Genomic DNA, 12,114 nt, shown 5'->3' with positions numbered 1-12,114 from the left:
TAGGCTTTGTGATTGCTAACGCTGTAGGATGAGGGTAACAGAGATGACTCAAAGAATATTCTTTAAAAAGTCTCATGGAAGATGGCACACATCGGAGGCTTGGACGCAGTGGCTACTGGGAAAGAATGCTGACCTTTGGGTACTGTAAGCAGAATGCTGTGTTAAGTGTCCTCTCTCTTTGTTCATCTGGGCATCTCAAAATAAAGAGATGGTAAATACTGGGAAAAAATCAGTTTTGTTTTAAGAGAACTAAAAAAAGGGTTGCAGCACAATATGGAAACTAGAATATTGTAATTATTTTTCTAACCAAACAGCATTGTTTGAAAATCCTAAACATTGCTTTCTCTTTATTTTACAACTTATTTGGGTAGCAATATTCTCTGATGAGCAAACAAGTCCTTGGTTCAGCTTTTCAGGCCTCATCATCACTTCTTGATACCTAAAGATAAATGCTGATCCTTGTGTTGACTTGCAGTAAGTACCGTGAATTCATCCCTCAGATCAGCGTGTTTAAAATTGGCTGTAAGAAGTGAATTTTCAAAGAAATGCATGGGGATTTTTTCCCCCTGATTCCCATTAGTGTAAGAGCTGTGAATCTAAATCCCCCTGCAGCCGACCCAAAAATTTAGCCCCTGCTGCCCTAGAATGCCAATTAAACAATAAAAACCGAACCCATGGTCAGATGTAATTAGTTTGAGAACAAGAGTTTTATAATTTTCTTATGCCAAGCAAATGAAGTGACCTCTGATGACAAATATAGAATCCTTTAGTTTGGGCAAAGAGAATACAAATCTCAAGACTTAACGTCTCTTGCGCTATTTGTCAGGAAGCTGTGATATGGAAATGTTATGCTCTGCTGGGAATGTGAAAATGAAGAAATAAATGCTGGCTCCAAATTGCTGGAAACGCAGTTCATGTGGTTGTTGCTTTTTTCCTTCATTAAAAAAAAGTCTCCAGTTGATCCAGGTTTCATCAGAAATGTGTTACTTCTTAAAAAAGAGGATTCTGATAACAGACTTCAGCTGAGTAGTAGGCAAAACTGCGTAAGAGAAAGATAGTTGAAAGACTGCTGGATATTTCTTAGCCCAGACCATCTGGGAATGAGCATCAAAAGGGTGGTTGCTGGAGCAAGTTTAGCCAAGACCCGGTCCCAGCCATCTTTGGGGAGAGGCAGCCTTCATGATGACATGGAAGTAGGATTCTGCTTAATGCAAGGCATTTTTGAATCTAAGGATATGGGCTGGGTAAAGTGAAGTAATTGGTTTGTTTCTGTTGCTGCTTCTGCCTCCTGCTTTAGTTTAGTTGGGGAGGAGAGGAATGAAAAAGGAGGAAGATAAGATTAAAAATGAAGTTAACAAGAAAACCCTCTGGTCTAGTATTTCCGCCTGTTAGTTCAAAATTCTCTTATTTTCATATACCAAATATTGCAAACATTCCACCATGTTTGTTTGGGTTGGGAAAACCTGGCACACACAAGTCAGGGAACTAACTTGTGTCATTAAGGAATGTCGAGTAGAACAGTGTCTCAGGGCCACTGGTTGGACAGGCATCTGTGCAGTCATTGGCGTGAACTCCTCACGCCTCCTAGTCACTGTTTGCTGGGATGCTGGGTGTAGTCTCGCACACACACGCATGCATATGTGTGTATGTGGGCTGGGAAATGGGAAAGACAAGTAGTACAGTTATAATGAAGAAAAACATACTTTTTTTCTTCCCATGAAAAATATCAGACTTGGTAATGATAATCCTTGGAGCTATGTTAAAAAAAATCATGAAACAACAAGGTCCCTTCTAAAGAGATATGAACTGGGGGCCAGAATACTTACTTGAATGTCTTTTGATTCTGAAGTTTCTTTGTAAAAATATTTCTTTGTAAAAATTGGTGGATGTTTTTTTTACGTACAACTCGGTTTCTCTCATTTACAACATAAATCATTTAATGTAACGTTTGCAACCTTAGGAAGGTAGACATATTTAATCCAAGTCAGCTTATAAATTCCAATTTCACATGGATTAAGAACTGCAGATAAATTAAGTCACAATAATATCCTGTACATGCATTAAGGCTGGTGACTGCTAAAGTCTCTCGGGTATCCACAAACAGGAAATCACACAGATTATTGGGTCTGAAGAGTGTTTACATTATTAAAAAAAATCTTGCTTTTTTTTTTTTGGTGATACAGATTTCAACAGTAACTCTGGAAAACTGTGAAAAATGTTATTTAAAAATATATATGTATATACTACTGCACAGTTTCAAAGATGTGATAAATAATGTTGGCTGCACTGATCAATTTTATAACAATTACTGCACTTCCAAGGTGAAGCGAACACGCAGTGACTTACACTCACTATTAGGCACGAGTAATAGCCTTCAGGCATACTACAGTTTTATGGTAGCCGTATTGTACATATATATTTTTAAATGTATGCATTTCTACAAACTGTGTACATGATGTATGGGATGTCAGGAACGCACACTTCACTGTTATATAATATACACACCATTGCTGTACACACCAGGATGAGTTTTAGTTCAGGAAGTCTCGCCGCATTGCGTTCCATGTGTTCAATCTAGTACACAATTTGTCAACTCTTCAGACTGTTTTTCTAGTACATTCCTCTTTAGATAGTGGGTCCGAGTTTCCATTTGCAATGTGGAAATATCCAGACATATCTGTTTGGCCAAACTTCTCTTTTCCAGGCACAATTCTGCACATAAGTCTGATCTGTGTAGAGTAGTAACAAATTCCATTTTTTTTTTTAAATCAGGAATGTATTTGGGTTACTTTCTTTGAAAGGTATCTCTAATGTTGTGATAAAGATGGCATCTGTTCAGGTCATGGAAGGATAAGGTCAGGTGAACTTGTGTTGAACTTCTGAGGAAATAATATGTTTTCAAATAGAAAGAAATGATAACAGACATATATTGAAATGGAAGAACTTCTAGAAGGATATACACCAATCTGAGCAGTGGTTGTCTCTAGGGTGTGGGACTTACTACTTTCTACTTTCTACATTTCTGTATTGTCTGAATTTTTACAATGAGCATGTATTGCATTTATAACCAGAAAACACGAGAGACATGTCTACTTTGAACAAAATTAAATAAAAGGGACAGTTATGAATCACTTTCACAAGCAACAATGGAAGACAGTTCCTTACCCATATCATCTGCATCCAAGTAAACAAAAACTTCTGCCCCAATGCGCTCTACTGATGAGATGAAAGATGGTGAGAGGAAATGCATGCTCTGACCATCCCCAAAATGACAAGTGTCATTTTGTTGGGAGACATGGGTCACCAAAGCGCTGAGAAAATGCCACTGGTACAGTCAGCCAGAGGCTACTGTGCATTTAGATGGGGTTTCTCAAGATGGCACATCACGTGGATACCACACAAGGCCTGCAGCTTTAAAGGACAGCAAAACACCCTGGGGACGCATGACGGATCCTGAGGGTCATCCCTTTATGTGAGAGTTTGAATGTCTCATCAGCAAGAGTAAGCAGAACTAAGTCTTGGTCCTCCAAGAAAACTGTTCACGATTTAAGTTAGACTCAAATTTGCAACATCAAATAATGGCATCATGAACTCTGCTGACAGCAACTAGTAAAAGGGATGTGAGAAGCACCTCAGTTGGATAAATGCACATTGGAAATTCTGTTAAAAGTTCAAGATGCTTGAAGGCCAAAGCCATATGCAAATTTCAAAAAAAAACCCCTTCACTTGCTCATTTTAAATTAATTTCAGGCAACCAAAGCTGTTCAATCATTTGTATAGTTTTGAATCAGCGCTTAGAGCTAGGAAACTACAGCAATCTTATTTCTCACCTATAGATCAGGTTAACAAAGATGTTACCAAGCCAATCAGACTGTCAGTGAGAGCATACATCAGTATCTATTATCAATGTTTTATACCACCATCACCTTAAAAACAGATTGCTCCACAGATCAGATCATCTGTCTTTCTCAGAGTGTCCTGGTAGAATTTTGTCAAGTGAGAGGCCTCGAGGACATTATTTTTGTTTTTAAAGTGTGGCAAGGTGTATCTTTTCTTTTTTCAGTTTTTCTTTTTAACCAATTTTTTTTTTTTAAAAATCCAAATATATTTAACAAAACTAAATCTAGGGCATGGCAAAAGACTATAAAAGAAACAACTTTCAGACAAAAACTGTAAGCAAGATATCAAAAAACTAAAATGTAAACTTAATTAAAAAAAAAAGAATCGAAGGCAAGACATAAAAATAGATGCACAGGATGTCGGCGTGATGGTTTGTCACTGCCACCCAAACAGCACTGCAACCACCGCAGGAATCACTTGCCCTGCTCAGTAAGCAATTTGCTAATCAAAGCCATAAACGTAGCCTCCAGTTCAAAATGAGTTAAAGTGGCAAATATGCATGAAGAGTGAGAGAATTAGGCAGTATCGTGATAGCAAATAGTTCTCAGCCTGATAAGCAACAAATACAGACTCCTAGTGAAGAGGCGTTCTAGGTAATGTCCTAATTTGGCCAAGAAAATTTGAACAAAAGCTATTGTGGAAAGAAAAGACTTGAAAAATATTGGTCGACAAATGCCATGTGGCTCTACAGCCACCATGTCACAGTGGCAGGAAAAAGAAACACATGTGCTGGGCAGGCTTGTCATTAATTGTGCAGAAGTTTTCAGATCCTAACCCAACTCCAGAACGCAGTATCATTGCTTTATTGTTAGTTCGCTTTCAAAGACACTGAATTCTTACCAAATCTCAGTGCCCTTATCATACTATTTTGGGGCAGGGCAGGGCAGGCCAGTGGGAGTTGATCCATTTGCTTACAAAGTGTTTAGCTGATAATAAAGTTGGATGGAGGGTCGGGTATTTGATGAAAGGCAGGGTATTTGGTAACATGCAACCTAGTAAGTGTCCAGCACAAAAATAACTGACTTATTTTCATTATTCAATTACCCATTAATACACATGATCAAAAAATAATTGGGAAATAGTATATTAATACTGAACGTAATTAATAATATAAGAACTAGGCTCATCCTAACTGGCAGTCAAGCTTTTGGTGTGCTGCATTGCACCTGGTTAACTAACCCATGAGATTTTAGTTGAACGTTCTAAGTCATGGTTTAGCTTTGAAATAGAAAGTGTGTATGTATGTGTGTGTGTGTGTGTGTGTGATTTTGTGTGTGTATGTGTGTAAGCATATTTTCTTTAATTAGAAAATACTGATCACCTTGTCTAGTCAGGGATTATGGAAACTAGACAAAGAAAATGTGTTCTAAGAAGCTGTGTGTCTTACACACATACACAGACAGCTTCTTCTACACCCACACATACAAACACACGTGCCCTGGGAAAAGACCATTGTTCGATGCTGAGAAAATGTTCGCCGCAGTTTGATGAACGCTGTGGCTGGAGATTTCAGTAGCACAGTGTCCCGAAACATGGATTGGACTGTGGAGACAGGAGCACAGTCCAGCTCAAGGGTGAGGTCCCTATGATAGGTGGGTGCTGTTCCTCAGCCAGTGCAGGCCTTGCTGGGAGTACTGGACCAGGTGCTCCATGCTGCTGTGGAGGGTTACAGGCCCCATGAGAAGATCCAGGTCATTGAAGAATTCTAGGGGACAGAGAGAGTCATTAGAGTGCTGCACATACTAAGAATGCTACCTGAGAGACCTGTGAGACTTAAGACAAAAACCCGTTAGTGGTCTACACAAATCAAGCATTCTCGGTTCTCTCACATGACCTTGGCAGTCACCTGAATGGAATGACACCCAAAGGTGGAGAACTCACCTATATCTAAATAGTCATTCTGGTTGGCCAGTTTTAATTCAAATGAATTTAAACCAAACAGCAAAGAAAACTGACTTCCCCAGACTGCATTCTCCTCATGCAGCAATGCTTCCCACGCTGAAGGTGGGTGATGGCTCTGTCGCCCCCTATCTGGGACTTGGCTATGGCATGTGTTGTGTCCCTGGTGTGAGTCCAGGCTCCTGGGGGCTGATCAGAGATGGTTCGGAAACATCTCTGCCAAAGTCGCCTTGTCCTTGGACATCCTCTGGTTTGCCTCCATTCATCATTTGTGAGGTGCCAAGGCGGCCTGCCAGGCACAGGATGAGAAACATCCAGGCATAGGAGGGCAGAGGCCATAGCTCAGTGGCCAATCAATTCATGTGGCTGCTAAGCCATCATAACTGGATCACTGGGCAACACTTATTCAAAGGAAGCAAAGGGAGCTTTTCAAAGGAGCTTATATATGTGCCGGATAAGGTCCTGCTGGGAAGGCAGAGAGGGGTTAGAGAAGACTCTAGTTCCAGGTGGCTAGGAAAGTGGCCCAGCCACCTCAGGAATCTGAGAGTAGAAAAGGAAGGAGGAACTGGCTGGGGAAACAATGCTGACTTCACACTGGGTGTGTGGCACTGAGCCCTCTGGTAGGGGATACCTAGTGGGGAGCTGGCAGTGCCAGCTGGAGCCTGTACTGCTCAGAGTCTCCCAAACTGACCACGTAAAATTTTATACATTTGTCCCTGCTGTTTTGTCCACGCATGATAGCCACCCCACTCTGTCTCAGCTATTCAACTACTATTTGCTTTTCAAAATCTGTTCCATGCCGCCTTTCCATTGGATTTTCAGGGTTACCACCTCTGGGCTGCATGTCACATACTTTCTGGCTTTATTATCAATTTCATGTACTCAGGACATTTGCATATCTGTGCCATAAATTCCTCATCTTATCGTGGACTTCCTGGTCTTGTCTTTAGAGGCTTACGTTATCATGGGAACAAAATTTGCATTTAATGGCTTGAAAGTGACCTCAGATTTGTACTCTCACCCGTTACTGGAGGGAGAGTAGTAAACTGGTACAATCTTATGGGAGAAAAGTTAATATATATCAAGATATGTAACAATACATATCAAAAGAATCTATACCTGTTGGCCCCAAAATTCTACTACAACTCCCTCCTATGAAAATAGTAAAAAAGATGATGATGATTTATATAAATATAACGTTATTCGTTAAAGTAGAAAAAATTGGAAGTAACTTAAATGTCCAACAACAGGGGAAAGTTTCGAGGAACTTTATGAATGCACAACCACTATTATGACAACATTACAGAACCATCATACAGGGTATTTTTGAACTAGTTAGCGACATGGGAAAAACCTGATAGAACGTTAAATGAAAAAGACCAGATATAACACTGTATATATACTATGATCTTATTTTGGTAAACATCATGCATTTTAGAGGAGACTGAAAGAAACTTCAGTAGAATATGAACAGTAATTATATCTTGGTGATAAGATTACTGTTGATATAAAAATGTTTTCTCTATAGTTTTCTGTACTTTATAAATTCCTTTTAGAATCAGTAAAAACAAGCATTTAAAAAGTAACATAGCTTACTGCTATATGTTAAACATCCTCTTTTCAGTTGTAAGCAGCTATCACTTAAATAGCTAGTAACATTTATACTCATTAATTAATCAATCAATATTTCAGATCTCCAACTGTGTTCTAGGTACTGTGCAAAGTAGAATAAAATAGAACTGTTATCTTCAAGATGCTTACTGCCTAAAGGGAAAAACATATGTGTATATATCCATAGCTGTATCTGCATTTACATCTATTTACATCACATGGATCTATATCATCTCTACCTCTACCTCTAATTTTCCACAGTGAAGATAAAGGTAGATAAAGGCATAGGAGAGGTCTGAGGGAGGGAAAGAGGTCAGGAAAAGTTTCATGCAGTAGGTGACAGCTTCTACGACTTCTTCAGTGAATGATGAAACTTGTTTGATGATGCCCAAGGGTCAAGCTGTCTCCCTGAGCTGTGGCTGAACCATGCGCACACTCCTCGGGGGCACACACACCTCTGTTCTCCTTGGCCAGGTTGTCCGCCATCTCCCAGTAGTCGTAGCTGTGGAGAATGCTGTTGGTGATGCTGACGTGATTGGCGGCCATCTGGTGGATGCGCTGTGGGATGCTGATGATGGTCGAAGGGGACAAGGCATTGGCATGGGGGAGGCCCCCCTGAGATCCCACGGAGCTGGTTGGGGAGGGGCTGGGCGACATGGGGGATGAGGTCCCTGTGCTCCTGGAAGGGGAGAGCACAGGAAAACAAAGGTTGGCACCACTACGTGTGGTGGGGGGGGCCCCTCAGGGCACTGTATGCAAAGCAGCACAGTGCCCTGCTCAAGCAGTGTCTCATTTACCACCTTTACTTTGGAAAAATGAACTTACTTTCCACTGGCCCCCCATGGAGATGGGGCTTGGGCTGCTTTAGATGAATTCTGCAAGAAAATAAAAACATGGGCAGTGAGTCATCTGCTTAAGTTTGAAGAGCCGACAATAACAGGTGATGGATGAGAGAAGTAATGGCAGACACTACAGATAAAATGCAGATTCTGGAGACCTGGTCTGGGAAGTCACAATTCTGGGGCCCTCTCTGGAATCTGGGTGTGGGCAGCTGTGAGGCCCTCTGGTTTGCACACCAAATTCTATGTATCGAATTACATCAGAATCCTGAGGGTCTGCTGAACCCTGAACCAGTCTTACTTTTTCATCTTAAACCTACCTATATTAACTGACGTATATTTAATGCCAGAAAATATATGAGACATCAAATTCTATTATTTTAATTTATGAGGCTTAAAAGTGTTTTTCTTAAAGGAAGTTGCTCTTGAATATTTCTAAAGAACAGATTAAAATCTATTTCCTTGACAGAATATTAAAAAATTCGGATTTACCTGAATATTCGGATTTGGGATGGCATGTTGCATGAGCCAGGTGTTGGCCTCAGGCATTTACAAGAAGTTTTGCCTGCAATGAGTAAAGTTCCTAAATGTACAGCTAGATGTCCTCTCTGAGAGCTGGACAACGCCTTCTTTGACCTGAGTCTACCGGATCGGACCCTTAAGGAAAAAATGGTCTTTATGATGCTGATGCGAATTTCTCCTTCCAGGGACAAGAGCATAGCCTTAGCCTGGTTCCCCAGAGACAAAGCATTTCTTTTGGTAACTGATTTTTAGTTTTCCATGGGGATGTGATGGAAATGGCAAGAAATGGCCTTACATGTGGCAATTTCACAGTTGCCTTCAAGCCTCTTCCTCTACTTCCAAGCCCTGTGACTGTAAGAAACACGGGTGGGGACAAAGTTCTTTGTTCAGAGACAGCCCCATATGGATGAAACACGTTAAGGACATGTTATCACTATTACCTGAAGGTTTCATAATCTCTGAACTTTAAGGAGCATTTAATAGCCTCAGATTAGGGTAACTAAAAGCAACCCCTGGAGGGGAAGTCTGCTGGCCTGTTCTCTGCCTGTTCCGTGGCCTACAGAGCTCAGATTCCTTCTCTGTTCAAGTATTTCCCTCAACTGTAAGAACTCTCTGTAGTGTTAGCTCTTAGATCCTAAATTTTTGAAAGGGACTTATCTTGATCATAGGCGGCCAAAGTAAAGGGAAAGGCTTAGTGTCGGTTGCTGTCACCATGACATGCGATGGTCAGTGGGCCATGACCGTTATCTCCCTGGCTTACTCAGTGCCTGGCTGCCCCACGTCTGTGACCAGGAGGGAGGCGGTGTGTTGGACATGGTCTGTGAGGCCCCCAACACGGCTGGGTCATCAGAGATAATCTGATTAAAGGGGATTAAAGGGTCTAAAATGATGGTTGTGCATCTGATAAAGCGTTGGTGGAGACAGAGATGGTGCAAGTTGTTTCTCCAGACAGATGGACAAAGAGGCTCAGAAATCTCACACTGATTTTTAGTTCAGGTCCACTTCGCAGCAGCCCATTGGAGAAGTCTCCTTGTGAAAATGACTTCATTCCCTTTGATAGGTAAAAGTTATGGTTTCCAATTCTATCTTTATATTTATATACTGCTATTGTCCTAGTGCCTCTGAGTTCTAACAAGTCATTGCCTGTCATTTAAAATAATGCCTTTATTAAAAATTAAAATGGCTACTGGAGAAAGCTAAGAATAAGTTCTAAGGAGTTACTTCTAAGAGGAAGAAGCTCTAAGTGAACATGAAGAATTTGTTAGCTATGAAGATGAATTTCTTAGGATATGGAATAAGTAACTGGATCTTCCTTCTCTTGAGGCCATAAAAATACTTGGACACAGGCAGGGGATAAATGAGATGGGCTCTCAAGGCCATTCTCTGAGCCCTGAGCTCCACGAATATGTCATAAATGGGGTTTGTGGGAACAAGAGGGCTCCAGCATTATCCCCAAAGGCGTGGATCCTACCAGGCTCCTCGAAAATGTCCTGGGGCAGGGAGGCAAATGAATACAAGGGACAACGTCACCCATTAGCCAGACATACCTTGAAATAGTCGATAAGTGCTTTCGAATACTTCACAGCATGATCCCTTTTGAGTCGAAACATCCGCCAGTAAAGGAGAGCGAGGCATCGGTAACTGCAGCAGAAGAAGAGAAACCAGCCCTGAAAGCATGAGCGTGTCCTTTGCAAATGTCTGTAAGTATATGACCTTCCTTTTGCTCAAAAGATATGCTCCACAGTTTCGCGGAGTTACTCCCTAAGTATATTTGACATTTTCGTTCATTATTAGCTTTATTACTTTCTTGGGGCGCGAGGCTGGCCATTTCTTTCTCCGCCACTAGAGGGCAGGGTCTCTCCGCGAGAGGGGTGAGCAAGCTCCAGCGCGCAGCTTCCGCGGCTGACTTTCAGAACAGACCCATCTGACTTCCCTCTGACTCCCGGGACGCCTGGCAGCAGCGCCTTTGCTGAAAGACCAGCCTTCCACCTATTTTTATTCCTTTACTTTTAAACTACCTTACTGGATTATGATTAGTTCAAATAAAGTAACAGGTATGAAGGTCTTTTATAAACAAAACCTCTATGCTGAGAATAGTTATTATTTATTCTTTTATATATCATTTGCATATTAGCATTCTTTCCACTTTATATATTAGTTATTCATCACCATTAATTTATTAATCCTAATATGGAACTTAAAGTTCAAAAAGAGCACAGAAAGTATTTCCTGACATATCTTCTTTTGCTTGGTGCTTTTTGCTCATAATTATTTGCTAGGTAACGCAGGTACAGTGCCGACGTGCTAGGTCACCAACATATCAAATGCAACCTGATGGCTTCTCCTTAGCGCATCGAACTCCAGATGATGCGATGATGCAAAATGACCTGCGACCCTCTCTTTTCTGTATGTTGCTGTTGTTATTATTTTTTTGAGACTCAATTGTCTAACTTGCAAATCAGGTTCTAGAGTGAAGTATGAACCTTCAGAGAGCAAAAATTTTGCATCCCTGTCACAGGAGGAACCAATAGAGAGGTGTCTTGTGATTTGGGGGAGTGCAGTGAGGTGTCCTAAGGAGCTGTAATGAGGAAAATTATTATTGTAATCAAATAATCATTATTATAGTTATTATAGGAAATAATCTATTATGTGTTGATAAACATTTTAAAAGAAATGTTTTTGTTATCAAAGTGTAATGAACTGCTCCTCAGTTCAAGATGCTGAGAACTTTAATGCATTGTCTTGATTCAGTCATACTAAAGTAAAAAGACAAACTATTTTGATTGCAACTAAAATGTTAAACACAAGAAAAATTACATTTGGCCCAATTCACATTCAAATTATTCAAACACAGACCTACCTGATTTTCACACACACACACACACACACACACACACACACACACACACACACAGAAAACCTTATCCTTGCCTAATGGACCTGCCCATTTTCAGTCGATAAAGGCACAGCATAACTCGTGTAGATAGCAGCGAGCAATGGGGTGGGCTGTGCCAGGCCACTACTAGATCTTAGGCTTTGCATGGTAGAAGGCAGTAGAAAATGTGCATTTCAGCACCTGGTGTGCCTATGAAGACACATAAGGCTGGGGAGGCTATTTTAAGCTGATAGGACGCACTCACCACAACGCAGCCAGCTGTTTATCCTCTGGTGTGGCATTGGGGCCTGAGTGGGTTTTTAGTCTCATGGCATACCTAGGGGAAAAAAAAGCAAACCAAAGAAAGGAAAACTAAAGACATTTAAAATAAGCTTTTTTATTAACAATAGATCATCTTCTATGATGGGAGTTCTCCCTGCCCAATACTTAGTTTTCCAGAGCTGAGAC

At 40.9% G+C, this 12,114-nt stretch overlaps 1 protein-coding gene across 3 annotated transcripts in view; it reads right to left on the bottom strand.

The window, feature by feature from the left end:
- Nucleotides 1–1,947: 1,947 nt before the first annotated feature.
- Nucleotides 1,948–12,114, bottom strand: part of AFF3 (AF4/FMR2 family member 3) — a 431,623-nt gene continuing 421,456 nt past the window's right edge. For all 3 annotated transcript variants that reach the window (XM_023525221.1, XM_023525223.1, XM_023525224.1), the window contains 5 exons: nucleotides 11,912–11,983; nucleotides 10,319–10,412; nucleotides 8,236–8,285; nucleotides 7,866–8,089; nucleotides 1,948–5,605 (listed from right to left, as the gene is read on the bottom strand). In XM_023525221.1, the coding sequence (XP_023380989.1) occupies nucleotides 5,484–5,605; nucleotides 7,866–8,089; nucleotides 8,236–8,285; nucleotides 10,319–10,412; nucleotides 11,912–11,983 (562 nt within the window). In that variant the 3' untranslated portion in view covers nucleotides 1,948–5,483. The remainder of the gene's footprint in view (nucleotides 5,606–7,865; nucleotides 8,090–8,235; nucleotides 8,286–10,318; nucleotides 10,413–11,911; nucleotides 11,984–12,114) is intronic.

Source organism: Pteropus vampyrus, unplaced genomic scaffold (genome assembly GCF_000151845.1).
Source record: "Pteropus vampyrus isolate Shadow unplaced genomic scaffold, Pvam_2.0 Scaffold541, whole genome shotgun sequence".
In the NCBI taxonomy this organism is placed as follows: Eukaryota; Metazoa; Chordata; class Mammalia; order Chiroptera; family Pteropodidae; genus Pteropus; species Pteropus vampyrus.
Note: the sequence above shows the minus strand (reverse complement) of the source record. Positions and strands in the feature narration are given on the sequence as shown.